Here is a 17246-nt window from a genome sequence, read left to right as displayed (position 1 = left end):
CAGCCCCTCCTTGGAGAGTCAGAAAAACCAGCAAGTTTATGGCCAATATCTATTAAGATCTGGGAGAATATCTGTCATCCACAGAGGTAGACACAAAAATATGAGTAACTTTTACAATAATATACTTCAGAGAAATTACTATTATACTTGGTAATGAAAATATTGTTAAAATCACTTTGGTAACCCAGAAACCAAAATGATAACAATGTAGAATGAGGTACCCTAAAAATGTAAGGTTATTTTAATTGCTTAGGAATAAGCTATTAAGCTGTTTTCCACTTTAGAAGCCTTATTTTATATGTAAGAAAGTAATAACTTTAATATATAAAGTTATCTTTTCTATTAAAATAGGTCCAAGAATCTCTGCTTAGCAAAATATTCCAGTAATGCTTTGCTTTTCTAGTTCACATAGAAGAACTAAAGTTATATTTTTTTCTTCAAGTATTCTGAAATTTAGAATTTATTGTATCTCTTCCTTATAATATCCTGAGGAATATTTCATCTTATGCTGAGAATTAATAACACTTCGTATGTGTGAGAAATGTACCCTGCAGTTTTACAAAGCACTGTCAAATTCATCATTTCACCCAATCATCGTAGCAGTACTATGAGGTATAAAAGGGGAGGGTTTTGTCCACATTCACAAACTGGGGCTCAAAGAGACCAAGTGACTTGCCAAAGGTTATTACAGAGCTGGGGGGGGGGGCAGCTGGAATTCAGGTCTTCCACTATGCACTAAATGATATAGCCTCTCAGGTAAAAATATGCAAGGCACAAGAGATTATAAGAAGAGGTATTTTCTGGCTTAGCAAGCCATGTTGGAAATATTTTACTCAAAACCAATACTGTGGAAAATATATCATCTTGGACTCTCAGGAAGAGTCTTACCCATTTTTAATACCTGTTTGATAAACTTAAAGTCCTTTATCCTTTCATTCCAAAGCAAATAGACGAAGTCTGGCGTGAAATGAGATGGATCATGGACGCTCTGCAGTATGCAAGGTACAAACAACCAGTCTGTGGCTTACCGATCACGAAGCTGATAGACCCTTCAGCCAAGCGGAACCTCCAGAAGATCAACTCTACATCATCACACATAGATTGTCTTCCCTCCCCATCCCCATCCCCAGAGATGCACAGAAGAAAGGCAATAAGCGGTAAGCAGTAAGATCTCAAGATCTAGATTTCAGTCATCAGATTCTTGGTCCTGTCTCCACTGATCAGGCTTTTTTATGCTGAGGCACTGGTCCCAGGAAGCAGGAGGAAATGTTGCATAATGGTAAGAGTCTAAAAGCATAGAGGGAATAAAATCAGAACAGCAGAGGGACAGGAAACTAGGGCAGTAACCTGAGATCAACTCCATCTAGGATCAGAGAAGCTTTAGTCCAGTTCTAGCCTGAGTTTCCAAGATACAAAAGGACAAAGAGCAATGATGGGGCTTCAGAAATGCAGAATGGGGACTGATGCGGTGCCAAGGGAGGGCCAAGTCAGCCAAGGGAATCTGACCAAAACCAAGTAAGGAAGGAGAACAGGCCCAGCCTCTAGTAAAGAGAGACTGACAGGAAAGAGGCAGAAAGTAGATCCTAGCCTGGGTAAGAATTCAGGGCAAACTTCTCACCCAACATAGCATCATTGTCCTGCAGTGAAAAATGGGAAAGCAAGAAACCGTGGATAAACTAGCATCCTGACCCTGAGGCTAAATAAGTAGGTTGGCCTTATTGTGGACACAACAAGCAGGAGACAACTTACAGACAAGCTATGGAGATGCCCGGCACATCACCTCTACTTTTGGGAATTGTGTTTGAGTTTACATGGAAATGCTAAGAACAAAAACATGGCTCGGTCAACACAGAGTTCCACAAAGGACCTCTTGCCTTATAAATAGAAAGCATACTACTCAAAGGCAATATAATGCTTTTCCCAAGGGCATGTTAAGACTAGTGCCATTTTCTAGTCAATTAAATTAATGGCATTCAAAGCATCTTTCTTGATTATAAAACTTGTATGAGCTCCAATTCTGTAAGTTTTATAATAATAATAATTAATATTTTTAATAAACAGCTCTGAAATATGGGCTTGTCCCATAGGGGGCAGCATGGTGTAGCAGAAAGAGCTTGGGCTAAGAAATCAGAGACCTGGATTCAAATCACAGCTTTTTTTTTTTTTAATTCAATTAGCCAACATATAGTACATCATTAGTTTCAGATGTAGTGTTTAATAATTCATCAGTTGCATATAACACCCAGTGTTCATCATATCACATGCCCTCCTTAATGCCCATCACCCAGTTAGCCCATCCCCACACCCACCTCCCCTCCAACAACCCTGTTTGTTTATGGTTAAAACAAAACAAAACAAAAAACATTACAGCTTTCTTTTACTAGTCATATGAGCTTGAACAGCTTATTACATTTGAGTCTCAACTTCCATGTACAGAAAATGAAATTAATAATATCTGTACCTTTAAAAGTTACTTGTGGTTAAGACAGTATGTGTCAGAGATGCATGGCATATAATGGACAATAAATTGCAGGCACCATATTTTTAATGTTATTAGTCTTACTATAGAAAACTTTAGTGGGAGGGGTGCCTGGGTGGCTCAGTCGGTTAAATGTCTGTCTGCCTTTGGCTCAAGTCATGATCTTGGGGTCCTGGGATACCCCCCCACCCCACACAGGCTCCCTGCTCAAGGAGCCTGCTAGCCTGCTTCCCCCTCTCCCTCTGCCCCTCACCTGCCCCCCACCCCCATCCCTGCTCATGCTCTCTCTAAAAAATAAATAAAATCTTTGAGAAAAAAAAAGAAAGAAAGAAAACTGTAGTAGGGATATGAACCTTTTCTATAAGTAAGTTTATATATGCTTCTATATTTTAAAAACCTCAATGTCTAAAACCAAAACTTGTCAAATGGAAGAACTTGAGAGACAGCTAATTTACATTACTAAAGTATTCTATGATTTGCCCAATATTTTTTTAAAGAGTTCTTTGAGTAGAATTTCTCAAGTGTATTTTTGTAGATTCCCACTGAGCTGGACATATGAATAAAATACCATCCCTGTCATAAGCTAGTCTAGTGGGGGAGACAGTTACATTAACAAAACTTAATGGTAACTGCATACATGCTATGATGAGGATGTGTATAGGGTGCTAATGGAGTCTTTTGGATGTTTAACCGTAAACTTTAAGATCAAAGAGAGCTTCCTGGAGGGGGTGACAAAGTACTAAAGGATAAGCAGGAGTTGAGTCAAAAGGGGGAAAGAAGGGAGCATTACAGGCAAAGGAAGCAGAGTGTGCAGTTATATTGTAGTTCAGGGAACTGTAAGCAGTCTGGCTGAACTCAGGATCCAAAGACATTATTCAGCCTTTTTCTCTTTTCAGTAAAAAAAAAAAAAAATATTTATTGGTTATCCACTGTGCTCCAGGTACTCCTTGAGGTAACAGGGATATAGAGATAAAACAAAGTTTCCACTTCCATAGAGTTTATGTTCTAGAAAAAGTAACAATGAAAACATAAACAAGATTATTTCATATAGTGAAAATTCCGATGTATAATACAAAACAGGAATCAAGATGAGTGGGGAGTGCTGAATTCACTAGGATGATCAGCAGAGACCTAGCTGTGAAGTTACATTTGAACCAACCATAGTAAAAGAGCCAGTAATGCAAAGATCTGGAATTGGGAATATTCCAGGCAATAAAATAGCAATAGGCCCTGAAGTGGGTGAGGGATAAAAAGAAAGCCAAAGTCACTGGAGCAGCGCAAATAAAGGGGCTAGTGGTGAGAGAGAGAGGATACATAGAAAGGCAGGGCCTAGATCAGGCATGGCCAAGGTAACATAGTTTGGATTTTATTCTATTTGTGATGGAAAGCTATTGGAAACTTTTAAACAAGGATTGATATGATCTGAATTACTCTTTAAAATCAAATCTGGCTGTTGTATGGAAGAGACCACAGTGGGACAATATTGGAAGCAGGGAGATCAATTACAAAGCTAGTAAGAGGATACCAAGTTTTCTGGCTTGAGTGTCTCTGAATATCATGATGCCATTTACCAAAAAAAGGTCAGACCAGAGAAACAAGCTTGGGTGGTTGGGCATATTGAATTCAAGTTAGTTTAGGACATTCCATACAAAAAGAAACATTCAGTAGAGAAAAAGGATTATGGGGTCTGAAGCTCAGGACACCGGAGTGGACTAATAATATGGATTTAAGAATTATTGACATATGAATGATATAGCTACAAAAATGCTTGGGATTCCCAAGAGATAGAAGTTAGAGTAAGGAGAGGAGAGTCTGGAAGGATCCCTGTGGAATGGACAGCAAGACTTCTTGGACCAAGAGACAACCGGAGGAAGAAGATAAAAAACAAGAGAGTAGTGTCACAGAAATTAAAGCATGTCACAATGGTGAGAGATTAAATAAAACTGAAAAGCTTCTATTGGGTTTGTTTTCTTGTCAACAAGGAAGTCATCCGTAACCTGGATGATAGCAGTTTGTGAAGGGAAAGAGACAGAAACTGAACAGAGGTAGATCAAGGAATAAATGGGAAGTAAAAGAATGGAACCAGAAAGGATACACTCTTCAAAATCTTCGCTGTGAAAGAGAAGAGTGAGGAAGGACAGTAGCTAGAGAGGTTTAAGGTTGAAAGGGCATTTTTTAAAAGGCAGAATAGACATTCCCTCTGTTGTTCCACAATTTACGTAAGTCTGCAAACAACTCTTCAATTCTCCTTCTACCTTCACAGCCCTTGCCTGCCTTCTCTGCTCACAGAATTTTCCCAGCGTTTAACGTTCTCTTGGCCACAGGGTCCTAAGGAGGTCCCCTTGGCTGTATGAGGGTGGCCTCTCCTGTGCCACAGAAGTGCCAAACTCTCATATTGGCCAGATGACGGGTTACACACACTCTCAACTGGGAGGATCTGGCCAATTACATTTGGATTTTATTATTAATCTAAAATGTGAGTGATCATCATTCTGTTCCTTAAAATATAACTCTCTCTTGGGTCCATTTATTTCTCTGAAGCCAAGATTCCATGGGCTGTAAAACACAAAGACGTGGAGGGAAGCAAATGAAAAATGGAGCCCAGTGACAGGGAAACTGGGGAGAAAACATTTAGTGGTCCGATCCCCTCACAAAAGCAAAAGCATTTCAGAGCCATGAAATCTGCTCCTGCACACTCTGTCCTCTGCACTAGTGTGGCTACTTTTATTTGGAAACCATTTATGAAGAGGAAAAAAAAATCCAGTTTAGAGGAACATCCCTAGTGAGTTGCTCACAGAGCAGAGTTTGCAATACAATTCCATTCTGTGTGGGTAGGGCTCACCTAACTTCTGAGGAGCCTATCACAAAACTGCCAGCCCAAGATTCTGTTTTGAGGCTGTTGAGTACCTTGGATTTGTCTGTGTGTATCTGCGTGTGTTGCGGGGCAGGGGAGGAGGAGTGGAACTCTTTAACTTAACTTCCCATTTCCGTGTGGTTTTCAAACACAAAGTAGAACTCCTCTGAGTCAATTAAAATTAAGCATCTCCCAAGGACCCAAGGGGGAAAGTTGGCTCCTAGAAAAGGCAACTCAAGGCAGGGGGTGGAACGATTTGGTCCATCACATGGGTATTTTCTCTCCCACTCCTTTTCTGTGGGTATAGTGGTCACAGGCAGCAGCAATTTTTTTTTCCGATACTGCTATTTCTCCTAGTGACGCATGGGTGAGGCAACAGAGGGGAGGGGGGCGTTGTTTCCTTCAGATGCATCTGAAGATTATCCTGATCTTCCAAATGTAAATCTTCCTGGTAACCTTTTCCCAGATGAAGTTAAGAACGCTGCAGTATAAACTAAACAGTTCAAAAAATCAACAGGAATATGAAGGTGTTATTTCTCTTGGGAAATCAGGTGAACAAACCCCTGAGGTTCCACCCAAGGCCTGATGAGAGATTTATTTTAATTCTTCATTTATAAATTATTTAAATTCTACTCAAACACACTGGAAATAGATTCAGTGAAGCACACGAAAAATACAAATTTGGACAGTGGTACATTAAAAAGGTGAAGATAGATTTTTTAGGGCAAATAGTGCTTATTATTTCTGTCTTTCTGTCCTGCCATGCCCCCTGCCTTTAAGAGAAAAGCAATAGCTTTAAATCAATTATTCTTTCCTGAAATGTCATCTCCACATTAATGCCCTCAAAATCCACATCAACTCTACTCTGCTGTTGTTGGCCTGATCCACAGAGACCAGGAGTTGCAACACCCATTACAATGGCAAGAAAGCCAAGCTTCCTAAGCCAGCACTAATACTATGGGCAGAACTATCATCAAATAGCTCCTGGGTCAGTCAGAGGGGAAATGCAAGGTTCTACCAATGCTAGCCTGCCCAGTGGGCCTTCTAAGGGAAATTGAGGAGCACAACCAGGTTTATTAAAATAACAACTGGGCAAGGTGCCTACAATGCTTAATGGAGCATATGGCCTGAATCTGGGGATGGAAGCTGCACTTTGCATTCTCTTCCAGGAAGGGAGGGAGTGGCAGTGGCCTAAGTCCCTGGAAACTCTCCTCAGTGCCCTGGCTGGCATCCTGGAGATTTTCCCAGCTTGTTCTGGGAGGGGTATCCCACTCTAAGCAATAGGTTCCACTAAGTCTTATAATAAATAATACAACCACCATGGAAGTCAAATATTTAGATTCCTACTAGAACAGCGTTTCCCAACTGTGGGTCCATGAACCTACAAGATAATATTTACCACTCCATACCCAAGCCCATTTTCCTCTCCTTGGGTTATGACAATTACTACTAGCTCTTCTTTTAATTTATCTCCTATCTTCCTTGTGCTTAGGAGCTATGGTAAAGAAGGTATATCATTACTATATCATTTACTAATGATATAGTAAAAACTGCTAGATCTAGGTTGGGAAATACAGACTGAACTAGATCATCACCAGCACAAGACACCATACAAGAGATTACAGTTCTCCTTTATTATCAACTGCATTCTCACAGCAAAATCTTGAAGTTTATCTGATTACTGGTTTGCATTTTAATGAGTCACCTCTCAATACGTTTTCTAGTTACTCTCTAAATATTTAAGGGTAGAATGGCAAAGTATTTTTAACAACCTAATTTAATCATCACAGCACCCATGAAGACAGGCAATTACTACATGCCGTAGAGGAAGAAAGGTTCAGAGTGATTTGCTCAAGATCACACAAACAGTAAGAAGCAAGACAGGACTTCAGCCTAGGTTTGTCTGATTTTAAGACAGTTGTTCTATCTGCTAGTCAGGCTGATTCTTAAGTCAAGCATCACCAAATATAAAGCAAAATGATTTAGGTGATTGTTTTCAGGAATATCCATGGCAGATTAAGTAAATTAGCTCCTTCCAGGCTGCTTTCAGTATTGTTTTTAAGAGGCAGTCAAATCTCACTCTTTTGCTCCCAGATTTCAGTATTTGTTTTAGTTTCAATCAATTCAACCTACTTTACTGAGAGCTTTGTATGCACCAGAGAAAAAGCACAAGAGGCTAATAACACAATGATGATTAAGTCGCGGTCTGCATAAGAGGTCCTTATGGTCTACTATCCATGTTCGGATTAGATGATCTGGGAAACACAGAAGATTCTGCATGTCCCTCTGCTTGACTCCTTCCTTGATCCATTCCTTCACTGACTGACTTCTTCAACATTTACTGAGCAGAGATAAAGAAGATATAGTGTATGCCCCTAGAGTTCATGGTTCAATAATGGAGAAAAACATGCAAATGGATAGTTTATAATAAACCTTGATAAATGCAATAACAGAGATATAAATAAAATGCCGTAAGAGAAAAGAGAACTAAGCAACTAACTGTACCTGGGGAAATCAGCACAGCTACTTCCTGAGAGTCTTAAAATATGATTCCTTGTTGAAAATAAGAAGGTCAGACCTTTGAGGCACACCTTCATATATTCTTTAGTCCCCTGCAAACAATAAATGCTCACTATTTGTATGCTGAGAGGTCAAAGTGCAAACTGCTCTTGCAGAGTGCTTGACCTGAGTGTGGGCTGGAAAGAGGAAGAGAGTGTACAAACTCCTCAGCAGTTGCTTGTAGTTACATTTTTACTATCAGACTTCTAGTGGATTGAATGGCAACCCTAAAATGATATGTCCATGTCCTAACCCCCATAACCTGTGAATGTGACCTTGTTTGCAGACGTAATTAAGGATCTCGAGTTGAGATCAGCCTGGATTACCAGGGTGATCCCTAAATCCAATGACAAGTGTCCTTATCAGAGACAGAAGAAAGTCCATGTAAAGACAGAAGCAGATACTGAAATGATGCCACCACAGACAATGCCGACAGCCACCAGAAGCTGGAAGTGCAAGAAAGTACTCTTCCCTAGAGCCTCCAGAGGGAGTGCAGCCCCACTGACACCTTGATTTCAGACTTCTGGCTTGCAGAGCTGTGAAAGAATACATTTCTGCAGTTTTAAGACACACAGTGTGTGGTGATTTGCTATAGAAGCCACAGGAAACCAATATAAAACCTAACATGTTCTCTAGCAGCAGCGACATCAAGAAGCACTTACTAGGACTTTAATTAATATTAATTGGATTATTATTTAATTAGGTTATTATTTAATTTGGTTTATATTTAGTTAATATTAATATTAATGGGTCCCACACAAAGTAGATTAGATGAACCAGGTGCCAGCCCTCAAGAAGCTTCCATGGAAAGCCATGAAAATGCTAAAGTGAATAGCAGTATGGCAGGTCTTTGGAGTGAGACAAATCTGCATGTGAGCTCCTATCCTGCTACTTATCAGCTATATATGAATTAGAAAATTTAATAACCCTAATATTTAATATTCTTATCTGCACAATGGGATTGTTATAAGCATTAAATAGGTTAAAGGACCTAGACTACTTAGCATAATGGCTGGCCCACAGTAAGCACTGAGAAAATGTCAGGTATTGCTATTACTAGTGTGGACACAAATGAATACATGTGGACAGCTGAACAGACAACACTGATCAGATAGAGAAGCTCAACTGAAGTCAATTCTTTGGATCTTACTTGCAGCCCAATTTCAAATCTTCAGTTAACCTCTCTTCCTCATCACACTGACAGTACGTGTTGCTCCCATTATCAAAAACAACCCATAGTTCTGAGACCCTGTTACTTGTAATGCCCAATTTTTCTCACAAAAGATGAGGAAAAATGCCATCTAAAACTTGTTTTAAGATTATTAAAGTCATTCAGCCCAAGCCTTTATCCAATTATCTCCTTCTAACGTGAAAATCTCTTTATATCTATCTTCTTCCCTACCTCATGCCCTTCTGATCTTCTTCACTAAAAACCAATGCCAGTACTGGTGCTCACAAGTGATCACCCTTCTTGTTATGTCCATCAGGCTACCACTCTTATATCTTCAATAGTTCCCTCTCCAGTAGTTCCTTCTTCTCTCCCCATAAACATCTTCCCTCAGCCTTGCAACCCACCAGACTCTCATTCCATCTCCTCCAGAATATCCTGGCCAACCCCAAGCTCAATCTGTCCCAAAGTAAATTTACCACCTCTTCCACTGTCCAACCCAGCCCGAATCCACTGCCTAACCCTGCTGCATTTAACTCCTCCAGTTTAATGAAGATACTACCATTCAGACACTAAGCCTTGAAACCTGCTAGTCACTTCAGGGCCTTTACACTCACTTCTCCAAGTTGTCTGGGACACTCTTCCCTCAAATTGTCACATAGCTGGTTCCTTCCGATCCTCAAGGTCTAACCTAGACTCCCTTCTCTACAGGGATTCCTCCCCTGGCTACATTAGCAAAAGAACCTTCCTCCCAAGTCACTCTCTACCTGATACCCAGTTTCATTTTCTTCATAGAACTTTGCACTATCTGAAATTAATCTTTTGTACTTTTCACTTACTTATTTTAATCCACTCTCTATGAGCTGCTTAAAAGCAGATACCCTATCTGCCTAGCACAAAACAGGTGCTTAGTAAACATCTTTGAAAAAGTAACTTTCCTGGATTTCTATTTTCCTCCACATAACCACTGCTCTTGCACAGCCCGACAACCTGAAAAAGATAAATATTTAAAAGAAACATAGCTTGGACCTCAGCCCCCTGGTTGGCCTTCCTGCTGTCTGTTTTCCTCCTCATCCAGTTCATCTTACATCCTAACTGCTACAGAAATATCCTAAATCCTAAATTAGGTACAAACTCCTTACCTAGGATTCACTACTCTCTTCTGGCTCCCCCACACACCTTTTAAAATATTCAATTCCCTCTTTTTAACCATTTATTTTGAAATAATTAAAGAAACAGTAGGCTGAAAGAAATGTACAGGAATTTCCATGTACCCTTCCCCCAACCTCCCCAACGTCAACAACTTACACAGCTCTTACACAATATCACAACGGAGAAGCTGGTACAATCCAGAGCTTATCCAGACTTCACTAGGTATGTATACACTGTGCACACATGTGTGCATGCATGTGCCTGCACATGCACACAAGCATTCAGGCTCACCTGTATGACTCTATGCAGTTGTATCATATGTGTAGCCCTGGGTAATCACCACTATAACCAAAATACTCAACTGTGCCATCACCACAAAACTCCCTCTGTTCCCCCTTTATTGCCTTACTCCCCCATCTCTGCCCCTGCTACTACTATCTATTCTTCATCTCTATAATAATTTCATGAATGTTACATAAATGGAATTCTTTATTCTTATTGATAAGTAGTATTCCATAGTGTGGATGTACCACAGTTTGTTTAACAATTCATCCACTGAAGGATATCTGGGTAGCTTCTGGTTTGGGGCTAATACGAATAAAATTACTATGAAGATTCATGCACAAGTCCTGCATGAAAATAGCCTTAATTTTCCTAGGATAAATTCTTTAAATTTAGAGTGCAGTCACTGGCATCTTACTTTTGTAGCCTCATTTTCCCAAAATTCCTTTCCTGTTCCCACATTACAGTCAAATAGGACTGCTTGTACTGTTTCTTCTTCCTGTCTGGTTTCTAATCCTCTCATCATTTGCATATTATTATTAATAGCTGCCTAAATCACTTTCTGAAAGTGGATGAAGAAATAAATTAATTTAGACAGAGAATAGAGATGAATGAGGGAATAAATAAATAAGAGATGACAGAGTGTCTTATCAATCTGCCCCAATGAAATGTGATCTCTTTCCTAAAACCTGCATCATATTTGGTAATCTCCTCTTACAGAATGTATGGTCTTCCAGTCTCATAGATGCATACATGCCCTATACTTCCATTAGAACAGTAAACTCCCTGGAGACAGATCATTTCTTATTAATTTTATATTTACTTGGGCATCAAGTACAGTGCTTCTGTTAGAGCAGGAGCTCAAGCAAAACAGAATCTTCATTGTTGAATGAATGGATGAATTAAATATATTTGCCTTAAGAGGGCTCTGATCCAGCCAGGAATCCAGGATGTTATATTTGCATTAAAAAAGACAACTAATAATATAAGCCTATCCAGGCTAAGTGCCAAAGGATAATAGAAGCAAGAAGTGTTAGAGAAATGCAGACAAGTAAGCAATTTTTTCTGGGATAGTCGGGGAATGTTTTTTAAAGAAGGCTATGTTTGGGGAAACCTTGAACAGATGAGTAGACCTCAGAAAAGTAGAAAAGGGAACCCTTTTTGGTAAACATTATTTAAAGAACAAAATATGGGTTGATCTCATCCTTTGTAGCTGCTGGACAATATTCCATAATACAGATGTGCCCAAATTTTTAAACCATCCTCCTAATAATAGACATTCAGGTATGCATCAGTTAGGATTAAGTTTGGATTCATGTCACAAAAAACCCATATAAGAGTGTCATGAACACAAGATACTTCATTTCTCTTGTGTGAAAGAACCCCAGAGGCAGCCAATTTATTGTTGGTATGTGGACTCCATGGTCCTTAGACACCATGCTCCATTTTTCAGCTCCAACACCCTATAATATGGCTTTTTTCTCAAGGTTGCCTCAGGAGTCTAGCCAACACATCTTGTTAAAGTCAACTGAAAGGGAAGAGAAAAAAACGAAGTGGCCTACCTCCAAGATAAGCTAGCTACGTTTATGCAGCCTTCCAGAAGTTTCATATAGTACTTTCAGTTCTAACTCACTGGCCAGAACTTAGTTATAGGGCCATACCTAGCTGCAAGGGAAGCTGCAAAAATGTGGTGTTTTACATGAGTGCATTGCTGTCTCAAAGAAAATTTAAGATTTGTAACCAAAAAAGGAAAATAAATATTGGATAGCAGCTGGCAGTGAGAGAACAAAACTGAAATCTTGCCTGCCAGTAAGTAAGCGCACACATCATCTTCCTTAGTCAGGAAAAAGAGAAAGAAAAGCACTTCACGCCCTGACACTGAAATAAACAAACAAGCAAAAAAAGGGGGGAGGGGAATTACATCTGGTTCTACTTCCTAAAATAGAAGAAACCTTAATCCTGCTTGTGTAAATTACTAACTCCCTAATAAAACAAAAATTTTCCCTGAAGTCTGCAATATTCTTATGATAATCATGTCTGATTTTCCACCATGAACAATGTAACTATAACCTTGTAATCCTGTGGGTTTTTACTTTAAATACCTGTTGTATTTTTCAATCAGCAAGCCAGTCCTGAATTTGGACTCCCTTGCAGAACTTCGCAAGTAAGCTATTTTTCTTAAATGATTTTTCTTTTCTTAATAATTCTTTGGTGCCTCTAAGTCTTCCTTTCACACAGTCTCAGCCACAAGATTCTTTCTCATTTTGCTATTACAAATCACACTACAGTAAACAACTTGTAAATGCCTCTGTGTACACAGAGTGACAGTTTCTCAAACACAGATATCTAAAAAAGGACTTGCTGGGACAAATGACATGCGCATTTTTAATAGAGTCTACCAAAACACTATCTGAAGAGCTGTGCTAGTTTATATTCCCAGCATCATTCTATGAACGTCCCTGATTCCCCACACATCACCAACACATGAGATTATCACTCTTTTTATTTTTAGCAAATCTGATGGGCTAAAACATGTCTTGTTGTTTCAACTAGCATTTCCCTAATTACCGCCTAATTAGTAATTATAGTCTAAATTGAACATCTTTATTATGTTTATTGGCCATTTGTATTAATTATTCTTTGAAGAACTGATTATCCTCTGCCCATTTGGACTGTCTTCTTATGGATTTGTAGAAGTTATTTATATATTCTGGTTATTAATCTTTTGTTATACATAGTATTACTATTTTCTTCCAATCTATCACTTACCTTTTTACTTTGTTTATAGTATCATTTGGTTTACAAAATATTAAACTGTGATGCAGTCAAATTTGTCACTTCTCTGACTTCTAGGATTTTGTCTTGCTTACAAAGACCATGCCACCCTAAAATTACAAACATACTGTCTTCTGTTACTCGTAGCGTTTGCCTGTCACATTTCAGCTATGTGATATTTATGTTTATATATGCCATGAGGTAGGATTTTCTCTAATTATTTTGCTAAAGGAATAGCCAATTGTCCCAACTATATCCTGAATAATCTATTCATTCCCCTACTTTGAAATGTTACCTTTACCATATGTTATCACACAGAATTACCACTATTTGTGGACTTTACTATTCTGTTCTACAGATCTATCTGTCCAGTTGTACACCAACACTACAAAGTTTTAGTTATCAAAACTCCGTAGTATTTTTTGGAGGCAGCTGGGTGGCTTAGTCGCTTAAGCATCTGCCTTTGGCTCAGGTCATAATCTCAGGGTCCTGGGATCCAACCCCACGTCGGGCTCCCTGCACAGTGGATCCTGCTTCTCCCTCTCCTTCTGCCACTCCCCCTGCTTGTTCTCTCTCTCTCTTTTTCTCTCCCCGCCCCCCCCAAATAAATATATAAAATCTTTAAAAAAAAAAAACACCTATTTTTTGATATCTGGTAAATCAGGCTCCTCCCTATTGTATCTTTAAAAAAAAATGTTGGCTGTTCTCATAAATTTTCTCTTCCAGAAAACTTTAAACATCAGTTTACTAAATTCCATTTAAAAATCCCACAGAGATTTTTTTTTATTCGGATTGCCTGATCTGTAGATTAGCAAGTTTTCATTTTCTTTTTTTATTTATTTCATTTATTTGAGAGAGAGAAAGAGAGAGAGACTCTGGGGAAGACTTAGTGCTGAACACAGTCTCCAGCACTGGGCTCCATCTCTCAACTCCAGTATCACCGCCTCAGCCGAAACCAAGAGTGGACCTCTTAACCGACTGCGCCACCCGGGCACACTTTGTGATTTTTCTCTTTAAGAGCACTTGCATGTTTTTAAATAAATATATGCTTTCAAAATTAGCATATATTTACCAAGTACCTACCTTGGGCTGAGTTCTGTGGGAAATTCAAAGGATTTTTAAGACAGTCCTTGCACCACGGAAATGTACAACCTGACTGAGGGAGAAAAAGATATGAACAACTAGTGCATTAAATGACAAATATCTATAGAACTAAACTTGTGGCTCACTTATGGTCACTACAGTATGCACTTTGAGGCTTATTTTTGCCTCTCATCTTACTTCTGTTTTTGTTTTTTGTTTGTCCTTACTTTTGCTTTTTTTTTTCTTTTTAAACACCTGACCACTGGGGTAAATGTTTATAAACATAATCAATTTCTATTTTACAGTCATCCTAGGGAAGAAATTCTATTATCATCCCCAGTTTACATAAAAGAAAAGTAAAGCTCAAAGAACTTAAGTAACTCTCCCAAGATCACAGAACAAGTAGGTGGAGAATAGCTAGGATTTGAAACCCAGTTAACCTGACTTCAGTCCCCATAGTGACACCTCTTCTTCCCTCCCTGCTACTTTTTAAGTTCCTGCTACTTTATCGAATGCAAAAATCATCTCTGAAATAAGGATAAATAAGGGTAAGAAATGAATAAATGAATAACACTCAGCTTTCTTTCCTGTTTCATCCTCTCTACACATGCCCAGCCAATAATAAAAGTGCACGTGGGGAATGATGACACATTCCCCTCTGCCACTGTCCAGGCTGGACCTCATCCATGTTCCTCTCCTTCCTTCCCTTAAGCTAAGCACAGGACCCACTACATAATTTACAGAGCCCTGTGCAAAACCAAAACTTGGGGCCTACCTTCAAGAGGTAGAGAGACCGTTAAATAGAGCACAGGGCCCTTCTAGGCACTGGGGTGGGGAGGGCTCAACCACATGGCTCCTGCCTCCATGAACCAGGCACCGGCTAAGAGTTTCTCTCGTTTCTAACCCGGGTCTCTGGCTTTGCAGACTCACAGCCCTGCTCTGATGAAGAAGGCTGCTCAGAAGTCTTCCTCCCCACCGACAGCGACTACGACTCCAGCGATGCTCTGAGCCCCCGGGACCTGGACCTGGTGTACCTGTCATCACACGACATCGCCCAGCAAGCGCTAAGCGGCCTAAGTGGCAGCGCCCCCGACGTCCTGCAGGTGCATGACATGAAGAGTCCTCTGGGGTCGGGTCAGGAACCCCAAGGTCGGGTCCCGGGTCCAGATCCTGACCACTCGTGCGCCGAGGTCCTCCACAGCCTGACACTCACCGGCTTCGCGTCCAAAACACACGCCAAGATGGCGCCGGGCTCGCGTCCGCCGCTGGGCTTCCTGGGAAAGCGGAAGCCGGCCAAGCACCAGCACTACGGCGGCTTCAGCCGCCACCACCGCTGGCTTCGCATGCACAGCGAGACGCAGTCGCTGTCGCTGTCCGAGGGCGTTTACACGCAGCACCCGTCCCGGGCCTGTGGCCTGGCCCAGGAACCAGCCGAGGAGGAGCGGCTGGGACCAGCCCCCGATGGGCCCAGGAGCCTGGTTCTAGCCCATACCACGAGCCTCCCGGAGGAGGGGAAGAGCAGCCTCCAGGACCCGAGGCCTGCAGTACGCCGCATCTACGTGGAGCCCTACTCCACGGCCCTGGTGGACGCAAAGCCCTGGGCTGCCTTGAGCCCGCCCCCCGGAGGCCACTCTGGCCTGCCCAGCCCCACAGGCCCAGAGATGAGCCCCGAGGGCCCGACCACCTCCCCAGTGTCAGAAATACTAAGCAGCATGCTTTAGGGAGAGTCCCAGTTCCACCGCACGTCCCTGCATTTTCCATCACCCTCCCTCCAGCCCATCCTCACTGTGTCCCCATCCCTTTTTAAATGGTTTGAATATTAAAACTCCAAAAGTTACAGGTTCAAGGCCCTCTTTTCTCGAAAGAGTTGGGTGGAGGTGAGAGTTGTCAGTGTTGTTCCCAGTTCAGGGCATAGAAGAGCTTTTGTGTCAACATGGAGTCCTAGACAGCGGTTCAAACATGCTGACCTGTTGGGGGGCACCCGTGGCTGAGGCAGGGCTACCTAAAGAGCCACCCTCAGTTCTGCAGCTAACTCTGTAATCTGACCTTTGGGTGGCTCTTTCATGAATTTGTGATTGATTGGGGGGGGGAGGAGTTCTAGAGATGAAAATAAGATTAGCATTGTTTTCCCGTACATTGCAAACCTTTAGAAGAGTTCAAGGAAAAGAAGCCCAGATTGTATCTTGAGGGCACAAGGTCAAGTGGACTTCTTCTAGGTTCCCAGTCAGCTAAAGCAAGTCATTGCAAAGTACAGGGTTCTCAACTGGTCACCATTTATCCATCAGCACTGATATATGATTAAGAGGCCTTTTCTTCATTTAGTGCTGTGCGGAAACCACCAGAAGCAAAAGTACAGGATGCTTTGCTTCTAGCTTTGTCTTGCAAACGTAAAATAGGGCACAAAGCAGCCCTTCCTACATACTTAGCTCCCATTCAAGCATGGAAATGGGCCTTGAATTATTCAGGGTGCAGGGACATAGCTGAATTAAGTGAAAACCTAGGTCAAAAATAAGACAGAGGAGGTAGAGAGATGAGCAAAAATGCATTTCCTCTACAATCCTAAGATAAGTATGTCCATGAGACTTTGTCTCTGAAAATGAGAGTGGATCTGCTCAGATCCTTAGGTGTTAGAATGTCATTGAAGAAGAAAGTGCCCTTCAGATATGGCCCAGCAGTGGATGAAGTTCTTACAGCCACAGTGGCTCATCTACTCACGCCTACATCACAAGTCACAGGACAGATTGTCCAGGGCTTGGGTTGCTGGCTTGAATTGAAAAGGGTTTCAACTCACCCCTTCAAGTCCTTTTTTGCCCTGAGATCAGCTGGATCGTTGGCCTCAGGGAAAATCTTTCCTTAGAAGTCCCAGTCAGTGGTTCCAAGGCTATGCTTTGAGA

The 17246-nt window shown here is 41.0% G+C and overlaps 1 protein-coding gene across 2 annotated transcripts in view; it reads left to right on the top strand.

Annotated features, from left to right (window-relative positions):
• The window catches only part of ANKFN1 (ankyrin repeat and fibronectin type III domain containing 1), a 385668-nt gene extending 368672 nt beyond the window's left edge, over window positions 1-16996 (top strand). For both annotated transcript variants that reach the window (XM_034640636.1, XM_034640637.1), the window contains exons 19-20: window positions 944-1157; window positions 15277-16996. In XM_034640636.1, the coding sequence (XP_034496527.1) occupies window positions 944-1157; window positions 15277-16073 (1011 nt within the window). In that variant the 3' untranslated portion in view covers window positions 16074-16996. The remainder of the gene's footprint in view (window positions 1-943; window positions 1158-15276) is intronic.
• The last annotated feature ends 250 nt before the right edge of the window (window positions 16997-17246 follow it).

The sequence above is a fragment of the Ailuropoda melanoleuca genome, chromosome 13 (genome assembly GCF_002007445.2).
Source record: "Ailuropoda melanoleuca isolate Jingjing chromosome 13, ASM200744v2, whole genome shotgun sequence".
In the NCBI taxonomy this organism is placed as follows: domain Eukaryota; kingdom Metazoa; phylum Chordata; class Mammalia; order Carnivora; family Ursidae; genus Ailuropoda; species Ailuropoda melanoleuca.
Note: the sequence above shows the minus strand (reverse complement) of the source record. Positions and strands in the feature narration are given on the sequence as shown.